Below are 12,852 nucleotides of genomic sequence, written 5' to 3'. Positions count from 1 at the left end.
AATGGAAAAAAGAACACATTGACACCGGTGTGTCAGACCCACCATACTTGCTCCGGACACTGCGAGAGGGCTGTACAAGCAATGATCACACGCACGGCACAGCGGACACTCCAGGAACCGCGGTGTTGGCCGTCGAATGGCGCTAGCTGCGCAGCATTTGTGCACCGCCGCCGTCAGTGTCAGCCAGTTTGCCGTGGCATACGGAGCTCCATCGCAGTCTTTAACACTGGTAGCATGCCGCGACAGCGTGGACGTGAACCGTATGTGCAGTTGACGGACTTTGAGCGAGGGCGTATAGTGGGCATGCAGGAGGCTGGGTGGACGTACCGCCGAATTGCTCAACACGTGGGGCGTGAGGTCTCCACAGTACATCGATGTTGTCGCCAGTGGTCGGCGGAAGGTGCACGTGCCCGTCGACCTGGGACCGGACCGCAGCGACGCACGGATGCACGCCAAGACCGTAGGATCCTACGCAGTGCCGTAGGGGACCGCACCGCCACTTCCCAGCAAATTAGGGACACTGTTGCTCCTGGGGTATCGGCGAGGACCATTCGCAACCGTCTCCATGAAGCTGGGCTACGGTCCCGCACACCGTTAGGCCGTCTTCCGCTCACGCCCCAACATCGTGCAGCCCGCCTCCAGTGGTGTCGCGACAGGCGTGAATGGAGGGACGAATGGAGATGTGTCGTCTTCAGCGATGAGAGTCGCTTCTGCCTTGGTGCCAATGATGGTTGTATGCGTGTTTGACGCCGTGCAGGTGAGCGCCACAATCAGGACTGCATACGACCGAGGCACACAGGGCCAACACCCGGTATCATGGTGTGGGGAGCGATCTCCTACACTGGCCGTACACCACTGGTGATCGTCGAGGGGACACTGAATAGTGCACGGTACATCCAAACCGTCATCGAACCCATCGTTCTACCATTCCTAGACCGGCAAGGGAACTTGCAGTTCCAACAGGACAATGCACGTCCGCATGTATCCCGTGCCACCCAACGTGCTCTAGAAGGTGTAAGTCAACTACCCTGGCCAGCAAGATCTCCGGATCTGTTCCCCATTGAGCATGTTTGGGACTGGATGAAGCGTCGTCTCACGCGGTCTGCACGTCCAGCACGAACGCTGGTCCAACTGAGGCGCCAGGTGGAAATGGCATGGCAAACCGTTCCTCAGGACTACATCCAGCATCTCTACGATCGTCTCCATGGGAGAATAGCAGCCTGCATTGCTGCGAAAGGTGGATATACACTGTACTAGTGCCGACATTGTGCATGCTCTGTTGCCTGTGTCTATGTGCCTGTGGTTCTGTCAGTGTGATCATGTGATGTATCTGACCCCAGGAATGTGTCAGTAAAGTTTCCCCTTCCTGGGACAATGAATTCACGGTGTTCTTATTTCAATTTCCAGGAGTGTATTTGGATGCATACCGTAGATATGGTCTGGCTTCACTGCCAAATTAAAAACGTATTGGGATATTATCCGAATTTGATGCCTCTAGTTAACTGTGATCTTTTTATCCATTTACTATACTTTTGAAATGGAGGGCCTTCGATGACGATGGAACAGCCATCATACAAGTTCTTGGTGGAAGGTTAGAAAAACTAATAAATGACGAACCTTGACAACAGCGTGGGCAGACTTAGCAAGATCCTCTGAGAGTGTTTTTCGACATTTACAGCTTTGTTATGGTATGCTGTGGGTTTATTAAACGCTGAAACTCGATTTGTCGAAACCGGTGGAGAAGAGCATCACACAAAAGTTGCACTTGTTGCATCTAAATCACTGTTGAGCGCAGGAGTTGGTGTCATCAGACTGTGCGATCAGCCAGTACTCACTGGGCATGTAGTAGGCGGAGCAGCCGCACTCACGGACCGTGTAGTTGACCAGGCACTCCGCCCGGCAGTTCTCCTCGCTGTAGTAGCGGAAGAAGTAGAGGCTGCGCTCCCTCGTGAAGTAGCAGCGCCGGCGCTCCGGCGGGTAGTCCACCAGGCTCTCCGAGGTCATCATGACGGCCGGCCGCACGGTGACCACCAGGTCGCGGTCCACGGGCACGCGGAAGAACTGCGAGCTCATGTCGGGGAACGCCACTGGGTTGTGCAGCAGCATCTGTCCGGGAACAGCGGGCACAACCTGTTCTCACTGCGACATCTGCAGCGTCAATTCTGAATAAAAGGCATCGAGGAAAACTCTGTACCACAGGGCTCAATCTTGGGTCCATAATTAACACCACAGTATTAACTTTACTCTCCATTATATTTATTTGGCATACTTGTCTCGAGTGTTAGAACCTCATCATTAGACCGTTCATGTCTAACTGATCAATCACTAATATTCTGACGAAAAAATGCCAACCCCAGGAAATAGTTAATGTAGAGTAATGAAATTTTGGGAATGTCTTTGTCTGGGTAACACATACAGGGCTATTACAAATGATTGAAGCGATTTCATAAATTCACTGTAGCTCCATTCATTGACATATGGTCACGACACACTACAGATACGTAGAAAAACTCATAAAGGTTTGTTCGACTGAAGCCGCACTTCAGGTTTCTGCCGCCAGAGCGCCCGAGAGCGCAGTGAGACAAAATGGCGACAGGAGCCGAGAAAGCGTATGTCGTGCTTGAAATGCACTCACATCAGTCAGTCATAACAGTGCAACGACACTTCAGGACGAAGTTCAACAAAGATCCACCAACTGCTGACTCCATTCGGCGATGGTATGCGCAGTTTAAAGCTTCTGGATGCCTCTGTAAGAGGAAATCAACGGTTCGGCCTGCAGTGAGCGAAGAAACGGTTGAACGCGTGCGGGCAAGTTTCACGCGTAGCCCGCGCAAGTCGACGAATAAAGCAAGCAGGGAGCTAAACGTACCACAGCTGACGGTTTGGAAAATCTTACGGAAAAGGCTAAAGCATAAGCCTTACCGTTTACAATTGCTACAAGCCCTGACACCCGATGACAAAGTCAAATGCTTTGAATTTTCGGCGCGGTTGCAACAGCTCATGGGAGAGGATGCGTTCAGTGCGAAACTTGTTTTCAGTGATGAAGCAACATTTTTTGTTAATGGTGAAGTGAACAGACACAATGTGCGAATCTGGGCGGTAGAGAATCCTCACGCATTCGTGCAGCAAATTCGCAATTCACCAAAAGTTAACGTGTTTTGTGCAATCTCACGGTTTAAGGTTTACGGCCCCTTTTTCTTCTACGAAAAAAAACTTTACAGGACACGTGCATCTGGACATGCTGGAAAATTGGCTCATGCCACAACTGGAGACCGACAGCGCCGGCTTCATCTTTCAACAGGATGGTGCTCCACCGCACTTCCATCATGATGTTCGGCATTTCTTAAACAGGGGACTGGAAAACCGATGGATCGGTCGTGGTGGAGATCATGATCAGCAATTCATGCCATGACCTCCACGCTCTCCCGATTTAACCCCATGCGATTTATTTCTGTGGGGTTATGTGAAAGATTCAGTGTTTAAACCTCCTCTACCAAGAAACGTGCCAGAACTGCGAGCTCGCATCAATGATGCTTTCGAACTCATTGATGGGGACATGCTGCGCCGAGTGTGAGAGGAACTTGATTATCAGCTTGATGTCTGCCGAATCACTAAAGGGGCACATATCGAACATTTGTGAATGCCTAAAATTTTTTTTTGAGTTTTTGTATGTGTGTGCAAAGCATTGTGAAAATATCTCAAATAATAAAGTTATTGTAGAGCTGTGAAATCGCTTCAATCATTTGTAATAACCCTGTATAAGTGGTTAACACTACAGTATCACAAGCCAATGGAACCGCGGTATAAGCCATTGAAAATGTGAAATGCTGGTACATTAAGCGTAACGGCCAGACTGTTGAATACAAGCATGAAAACACATGCATTGTGTTGTACAGTTGTAAGATGTTAGTTTGTGGGATGGAGTTTCATGCCTGTTCCACTTGGTCCATCAATACAGGAATGGTCAACGCTGTTTGTGGATGACACTGGAATTGTCGTCCGATGATGCCCCATCTGTGCTCGATTAGAGACGCATCTGGTGATCGAACATGTGAAGGTAACATGCGGACACTCTGTAGAGCATTTCGGGTTACAACAGAGGTATGTGGGCGACTGTTATCCTGTTGGAAAACATCCCCTGGAATGTTGTTCATGAAAGGCAGCAGAACAGGTCGAATCACCTGACGTACCAATTTGCTGTCAGTGTTTGTGGGATAACCACGAGAGAAACTTCCTGGCAGATTATAACTGTGTGCCGGACCGAGACTCGAACTCGGGACCTTTGCCTTTTGCGGGCAAGTGCTCTATCTGCCAGGAAGTTTCATATCAGCGCACACTCCGCTGCAGAGTGAAAATCTCATTCTGGAACCACGAGTGTTCCTGTTGTCACACGAAATCGCACCCCAGCCCACAACTCCAGGTGTATGTCCAGTGTGTCCAGCACTCAGACAGGTTGGTTGCAGGCCCTCAACTAGCCTCCTTCTGACCAACACAAGGCCATGACTGGCATGAAGGCAGAACCAGCTTTCATCGGAAAACACGACGTCCATCCTACCCTCCAATGAGCTATCGCTTGAAACCACTAAACTCGCCAATGGCTGTGGTTCGGGGTCGGTGGATTGGACGCTGGAAGGCATCTAGCTCGGAGTGTCCTTAAAGTAACCCATTTGTAACAGTTCATTGTGTCAGTGTGGTGCCAACTGCTGTTCAGATTTCTACTACAGGTACAGTACGATTCACCGGAGCCATACGCCAAACAGAATGATCTCCCGCCTTGGAAGTATGACGTGGGCGTTCGGAGCCTGGTCTTCTTGTTACCTTACATTCTCGCGACAATCGCTGCCGATAATCATGTGCAGTGGCTACATTCCTGGCAAGTCTTTATACAGTATCGCAGAGGGAACATCCAGCTTCTCGTAACCCTGTTACACGACCCCGTTCAAACTTAGTGGGGTGTTGATAGTAGCTCCTTTGTCGCCTTAGAGGCATTCTTGATTAACATCAACACACGATAAAGGTAACTAACGCTCACTACCGTTACATCGTGCATTTAAAGCAAACCTGATTTTCATCATCATAGAGGCGCTACTTGCGTTACTCTTTTGCCACTGGTGCGAAATTTGAATAGAATTTTTCAAATGTAGAATTTTTCAGATGTAGAAACACTCCTAACAACTATCGTTTGTGTCTCACAACTCCTTCTTGATGTTGTGACTTTTTTCTGCCAGTGTACTTGAATTTTTCAAAGCGGAGGTCATAAAATAATCTTGATAAAATGTTTACTTATCCTACCATAAAACTTTCAACCTGTGTCCATCTGTGACGTCGCACTACACGTCCCTTACTTCACCACTGTGCCTCCTTTTCTTCGACAGTGTCTCTGCCCTTGTTCACCTATTACAAGTGAAAAGTACGTGTACAACGGCAACTACTCGGTGTGTGCCAGTATGATTTTTGTCAGTAAAATTAAAGACAGAACAATTACGAACTACTCTAGAAGGGTATCCTTGGATATTAAGAACTTGTGCGGTAACGTTCCAAAGGATGTGGCGATTGCTATTATTAAGAAACAATCTCCTTAAACATAAAGAAGTCTCGAGGCAGGAGGCGACTGAGTTTATCGAATTACTCCAGCTGGTCACGTATTCTAACTACTCTCGATTAAGAACCAAATTTACATCCACAAGCATATGTCAGTAATTCGAGCAGAATGATCCCTAGCCCTCTTCTCTGTTGCATCTCCAAAGCACACCTCTTCCTCCATTTTCTCCTTCGCTTTATTCTCTCTTCAACTTCCCTCCCCTCCACTTTCCCTGTTTCGTATATACTACGTCGACGACCAGCACTTACTGTTTGCTTTATTTATTATTATTTCGTCTGCCTTATCCCACGAGGACGGGGATGGACTCTCACATGTACAAAAATGATACTGCTTCAGTCTATACAAAGTAATTGAAAAAGTGGAAACAGTTACATTTGTTTTAGGAGATTCTTTCAAGGTACTAAAAATAAAATGTTGATTTTTTCGTTTTGTTAATAAAACGAAGATGGAGAAAGAGAGAATAACCGGAATTTAAGTGCTACACATGCACTGAAAAGAAGGTTGTATATATGGAAGAACCCTGGAGATACTAAAAGGTTTCAGATAGATTATATAACGGTAACACAGAGATTTAGGATCCAGGTTTTAAATTGTAAGACATTTCCAGGGGCAGATGTGGACTCTGACCACAATCTATTGGTCATGACCTGTAGATTAAAACTGAAGAAACTGCAAAAAGGTGGGAATTTAAGGAGATGGGACCTGGAAAAACTGAAAGAACCAGAGGTTGTACAGAGTTTCAGGGAGAGCATAAGGGAACAATTGACAGGAATGGGGGAAAGAAATACAGTAAAAGAAGAATGGGTAGCTTTGAGGCATGAAGTAGTGAAGGCAGCAGAGGATCAGGTAGGTAAAAAGACGAGGGCTAGTAGAAGTCCTTGGGTAACAGAAGAAATATTGAATTTAATTGATGAAAGGAGAAAATATAAAAATGCAGTAAATGAAGCAGGCAAAAAGGAATACAAACGTCTCAAAAATGAGATCGACAGGAAGTGCAAAATGGCTAAGCAGGGATGGCTAGAGGACAAATGTAAGGATGTAGAGGCTTATCTCACTAGGGGTAAGATAGATACTGCCTACAGGAAAATTAAAGAGACCTTTGGAGATAAGAGAACGACTTGTATGAATATCAAGAGCTCAGATGCAAACCCAGTTCTAAGCAAAGAAGGGAAAGCAGAAAGGTGGAAGGAGTATATAGAGGGTCGATACAAGGGCGATGTACTTGAGGACAATAGTATGGAAATGGAAGAGGATGTAGATGAAGATGAAATGGGAGATACGATACTGCGTGAAGAGTTTGACAGAGCACTGAAAGACCTGAGTCGAAACAAGGCCCCCGGAGTAGACAACATTCCATTGGAACTACTGACGGCCTTGTGAGAGCCAGTCCTGACAAAACTCCACCATCTGGTGAGCAAGATGTATGAAACAGGCGAAATACCCTCAGACTTCAAGAAGAATATAATAATTACAATCCCAAAGAAAACAGGTGTTGACAGATGTGAAAATTACCGAACTATCAGTTTAATAAGTCACAGCTGCAAAATACTAACACGAATTCTTTACAGACGAATGGAAAAACTGGTAAAAGCCGGCCTCGGGGAAGATCAGTTTGGATTCCGTAGAAACACTGGAACACGTGAGGCAATACTGACCTTACGACTTATCTTAGAAGAAAGATTAAGGAAAGGCAAACCTACGTTTCTAGCATTTGTAGACTTACAGAAAGCTTTTGACAATGTTGACTGGAATACTTTCTTTCAAATTCTAAAGGTGGCAGGGGTAAAATACAGGGAGCGAAAGGCTATTTACAATTTGTACAGAAACCAAATGGCAGTTATAAGAGTCGAGGGACATGAAAGGGAAGTAGTGGTTGGGAAGGGAGTAAGACAGGGTTGAAGCCTCTCCCCGATGATGTTCAATCTGTATATTGAGCAAGCAGTAAAGGAAACAAAAGAAAAATTCGGAGTAGGTATTAAAATCCATGGAGAAGAAATATAAACTTTGAGGTTCGCCGATGACATTGTAATTCTGTCAGAGACAGCAAAGGACTTGGAAGAGCAGTTGAATGGAATGGACAGTGTCTTGAAAGGAGTATATAAGATGAACGTCAACAAAAGTAAAACGAAGATAATGGAATGTAGTCGAATTAAGTCGGGTGATGCTGAGGGAATTAGATTAGGAAATGAGACACTTAAAGTAGTAAAGGAGTTTTGCTATTTGGGGAGCAAAATAGCTGATGATGGTCGAAGTAGAGAGGATATATCATGTAGACTGGCAATGGCATTAAAAGCGTTTCTGAAGAAGAGAAATTTGTTAACATCGAGTATAGATTTATAGGTCAGGAAGTCTTCCCTGAATGTATTTGTAGGAAGTGTAGCCATGTATGGAAGTGAAACATGGACGATAAATAGTTTGGACAAGAAGAGAATAGAAGCTTTCGAAATGTGGTGCTACAGAAGAATGCTGAAGATTAGATGGGTAGATCACATAACTAATGAGGAAGTACTGAATAGGATTGGGGAGAAGAGAAGTTTGTGGCACAACTTGACTAGAAGAAGGGATCGGTTGGTAGGACATATTCTGAGGCATCAAGGGATCACCAGTTTACTACTGGAGGGCAGCGTGGAGAGTAAAAATCGTAGAGGGAGACGAAGAGATGAATACAGTAAACAGATTGAGAAGGATGTAGGTTGCAGTAGGTACTGGGAGATGAAGAAGCTTGCACAGCATAGAGTAGCATGGAGAGCTGCATCAAACCAGTCACAGAACTGAAGACCACAACAACAACAACAACAACAACATGCACTGAAAAATGGTTGACCTGAACTGAAAACCGTCGAGTGAGGACAGGAAATGTTAGATGTTCTGTATGATTGTAAGGTGAGATCGGGTGGGATCGGGAGTGCACTGAAGAGGAACGTGGCAGAAAATAAGAGGAGGACACCTGCGAAATACACTCGCGAAGGCGTCAGCACCGAAACAACACGAAGGTAGCTCCACAAGCCGAGAATTGCAGGGGGTGCTGGAGTTCCAGGTTCATTCATCAGTGATGCAGATGAACTTAACAGGAAAACGTGAAGTGACGCTGAAACCGCAGAATCTGAACTAAGGAACACTGAGAGAAAGTTATTTGCGCAGGCTAGTCTTGTTTCACACTAACTTCTCGGCGAGTTTACGTCCCAAATGTAAAACATGGAGGGCGTTCGGTAATGATTTGGACAGCCGTATCGTGGTTTTCCATGGCTTCATGAGTACTCAGCAAGGTCGCAGGATAATGTGACCATTTTGGCTGAACAGGTCCCACCCATGGTACGACATTTACTTCCCAATGGTGACAAAACGTTTCAAAACGACAGGAAGCACACAGTTTGTATCGTCCAGGGCTGGTTTATGGGAGCTCGAGGATGAATTGCCGCATCTCAGCTTTACGTCTTTTTCGGCTCTCAGTGAAGTCTTGACAAATCCGTTTATATTCGTGGTATGTCGTCAGACACTGTTAAGACGGTTAGGCATAACAAGCGCGTTGTTATACACTGTTAAGCCGAAATATTATGACCACCGCCCTCCTGTCGATATAAACCGGCGAGGCGATAACAGCGTCACCTGGCGAGGAATGACTGCTAGTCAGGCACACGCAAGTTGCATGTAGTATCAGTGAGCATGCTGTCTTTGTGTAGAATGGGGAAGGTGTGCGATCTATCTGAGTTTGACCGAGGGTAGACTGTGATGGCCTGGAGGCTCGGCACGAGCATTTCGGAAACTGTGGGACCTGTCGGGTGTTCGAGGAGTGCTGTGGTGTGTGTCTTCAGCACGTGGCGAAACCGAGGTGAAACCACATCCATGCGTCGTGGTGCTGGGCGGTCACCCCTCATTATAGACGTCGGACGTCGTAGGCTGGGCAGACTGGTAAAGCAGGACAGGCGGCGAACTGTGGCGGAACTAACGTCAGACTTTAATGCTGCGCCAAGTACAAATGTGTCTGAACAATCCTGACGATGGGCCACCACAGCTGACGACCCACACATGTGCCAATCTTAACACCACACCATCGGCCACTATGACTGAAATGGGTACGTGAACCATCGGACTGGACGTTGGTGCAGTGTCAGAGCATTGCATGGTCTAATTAATCGCGATAATTTCTCATCATGCCGATGGAAGGGCGCAAGTCCTTCGTCTTCCAGGGGAACAGCACCTTGACATGTACTGTGAGATGCAGACAAGCTCTATTATGCTCTGGGGAACATTCACTTGGTCATCCGTGGGTCCAGCAGAGCTCGTGCAAGGCACCATGAGGGCCAAGGAGTATCGCATACTGGTTGCAGACTACGTACGCATCTTGCTGACGATCATGTTTTCCGACTGCAGTGGCATTTTTCAGCAAGATAATGCGCTGTGTCACAAGGACAGGAGCTCAATGTAGTGGTTCGAGGAATATAGTGGCAGTGTCCAATTGATTTGATCCCCCCTCCCTCCCCCCAACCCGATGGAACACACCTGTTGTGTGATTGAACGTGTCGTCAGTGATCATCGCGCCTCTCCCCGGAATTTAGGGTAATTAGGTGGTTTGTGAGTGCAGTTGTGATGCCGAATCCCTCCAGCGACGTACCGAGCCAACATTGCTTCCATCGCACGACGTGTCGCCGCTGTTGTCCGCGTCAAAGGTGGGCACACCATCTATTAGGTAGGTGGTCGTAGTGTTGTAGCTGATCAGTGCAAGTGTTCTTATGGAAATAAAGTGATGCAAATTAATAACTCGGTGTCGCGTATATATGTATCCTATGGATCAAGTGCCTGGATAATCCTGACAAATACCAAAGGAGGTCCTCAGTCGTGGACACAACACCCGTAATTGCCTCATAGAAGTGGTGTCAGCGTGGGCATCAATTAAGGAAATCCTACAGTCCTGAGGAGGTGCACCGATGTGTGAATTCTCGAGAATTCCAAGTTCCTTACGTCATCCCATGGAAAAACAGCAGCAGCATCTGCAGGAGCTTCGACGTCATCCGACAACACGAGGTCGCCCGACGCTGGAATTCAGGTTACTGTACTAGAGTGGATTTGTCGGCGTATATTAATCTGTGCGACAGAATCTAATCGTGGAATGAGATTTTCACTCTGCGGCGGAGTGTGCGCTGATATGAAACTTCCTGGCAGATTAAAACTGTGTGCCGGACCGAGACTCGAATTCGGGACCTTAGCCTTTCGCGGGCAAGTGCTCTACCAACTGAGCTACCCAAGCTCGACTCACGCCCCGTCCTTACAGCTTTACTTCCACCAGTACCTCGTCTCCTATTTTCAACATTTCACAGAAGCTCTCCTGCGAACCTTGCAGAACTAGCACTCCTGGAAGAAAGGATATTGCGGAGACATGGCTTAGTCACAGCCTGGGGGATGTTTCCAGAATGAGATTTTCACTCTTCATCGGAGTGTGCACTAATATGAAACTTCCCGGCAGATTAAAACTGTGTGCCAGACCGAGACTCGAACTCTGGACTTTTGCCTTTCGCGGGAAAGTGCTCTACCAACTGAGCTACCCTAGCACGACTCATACCCCCTTCTCACAGCTTTACTTCCACCAGTACCTCGTCTCCTACTTTCCAAACTTCACAGAAGCTCTCCTGCGAACTTTGCAGAACTAGCACCCCTGGAAGAAAGGCAAAGGTCCCGAGTCCGAGTCTCGGTCCGGCACACAGTTTTAATCTGCCAGGAAGTTTCATATCAGCGCACACTCCGCCGCAGAGTGAAAATCTCATTCCACGATTAGATTCTGTCGCACAGATTAATATACGCCGACAAATCCACTCTAGTACAGTAACCTGAATTCCAGCGTCGGGCGACCTCGTGTTGTCGGATGACGTCGAAGCTCCTGCAGATGCTTCTGCTGTTTTTCCATGGGATGACGGAAGGAACTTGGAATTCTCGAGAATTCACACATCGGTGCACCTCCTCAGGACTGTAGGATTTCCTTAATTGATGCCCACGCTGACACCACTTCTATGAGGCAATTACGGGTGTTGTGTCCACGACTGAGGACCTCCTTTGGTATTTGTCAGGATTATCCAGGCACTTGATCCATAGGATACATATATACGCGACACCGAGTTATTAATTTGCATCACTTTATTTCCATAAGAACACTTGCACTGATCAGCTACAACACTACGACCACCTACCTAATAGATAGTGTGCCCACCTTTGACCCGGACAACAGCGGCGACACGTCGTGCGATGGAAGCAATGTTGGCTTGGTACGTCGCTGGAGGGACTCGGCACCACAACTGCACACACAAACCACCTAATTACCCTAAATTCCGAGGAGAGGCGCGATGATCGCTGACGACACGTTCAATCACACAACAGGTGTGTTCCATCGGGTTGGGGGGAGGGAGGGGGGCAACAAATCAATTGGACACTGCCACTGTATTCCTCGAACCACTACATCAAGCTCCTGGCCTTGTGACATAGCGCATTATCTTGCTGAAAAACGCCACTGCAGTCGGGAAACACGATCGTCATGAAGTGGTGTACGTGGTCTGCCACCCGTGTACGCTGATCATCATGGTGCCTTGCACGAGCTCTACTGGACCCACGGATGACCACGTGAATGTTCCCCAGAGCATAATAGAGCTTGTCTGCATCTCACAGTACATGTCAAGGTGCTGTTCCCCTGGAGGACGAAGGACTTGCGCCCTCCCATCGGCATGATGAGAAGTTACCGCGATTCATTAGACCATGCAATGCTCTGACACTGGCAAAACATCCAGTCCGATGGTTCACGTGCCCATTTCAGTCACAGTTGCCTATGTCGGGGTGTTAAGATTGGCACATGTGTGGGTCGTCTGCAGTGAGGGCCCATCGTTAGGAGTTTTCGGTGCAGTGTGTGTTCACACACACTTGTACACTGCCCAGCATTTAATTCTGATATCAGTTCCGCCACAGTTCGCCGCCTGTCCTGTTTTACCAGTCTGCCCAGCCTACGACGTCCGACATCTATAATGAGGGGTGACCGCCCAACACCACGACGCATGGATGTGGTTTCACCTCGGTTTCGCCACGTGCTGAAGACACACACCACAGCACTCCTCGAACACCCGACAGGTCGCACAGTTTCCGAAATGCTCGTGCCGAGCCTCCAGGCCATCACAGTCTACCCTCGGTCAAACTAAGACAGATCACACACCTTCCCCATTCTACACACGGACAGCACGCTCACTGATACCACTTGAACCGCTGAGAGCCGAAAA

General features: G+C 47.5%; 1 protein-coding gene across 1 annotated transcript in view; it reads right to left on the bottom strand.

The window, feature by feature from the left end:
• Positions 1-12,852, bottom strand: part of LOC124799182 (pickpocket protein 28-like) — a 148,798-nt gene that overhangs the window by 40,058 nt on the left and 95,888 nt on the right. Inside the window, exon 7 of the mRNA XM_047262717.1 lies at positions 1,836-2,106. Coding sequence (XP_047118673.1) covers positions 1,836-2,106 — 271 coding nt within the window. The remainder of the gene's footprint in view (positions 1-1,835; positions 2,107-12,852) is intronic.

Source organism: Schistocerca piceifrons, chromosome 5 (assembly GCF_021461385.2).
Source record: "Schistocerca piceifrons isolate TAMUIC-IGC-003096 chromosome 5, iqSchPice1.1, whole genome shotgun sequence".
NCBI classification, from domain to species: Eukaryota; Metazoa; Arthropoda; class Insecta; order Orthoptera; family Acrididae; genus Schistocerca; species Schistocerca piceifrons.
The sequence above is the reverse complement of the archived record's forward strand: the minus strand, read 5'-3'. Positions and strand labels throughout refer to the sequence as shown.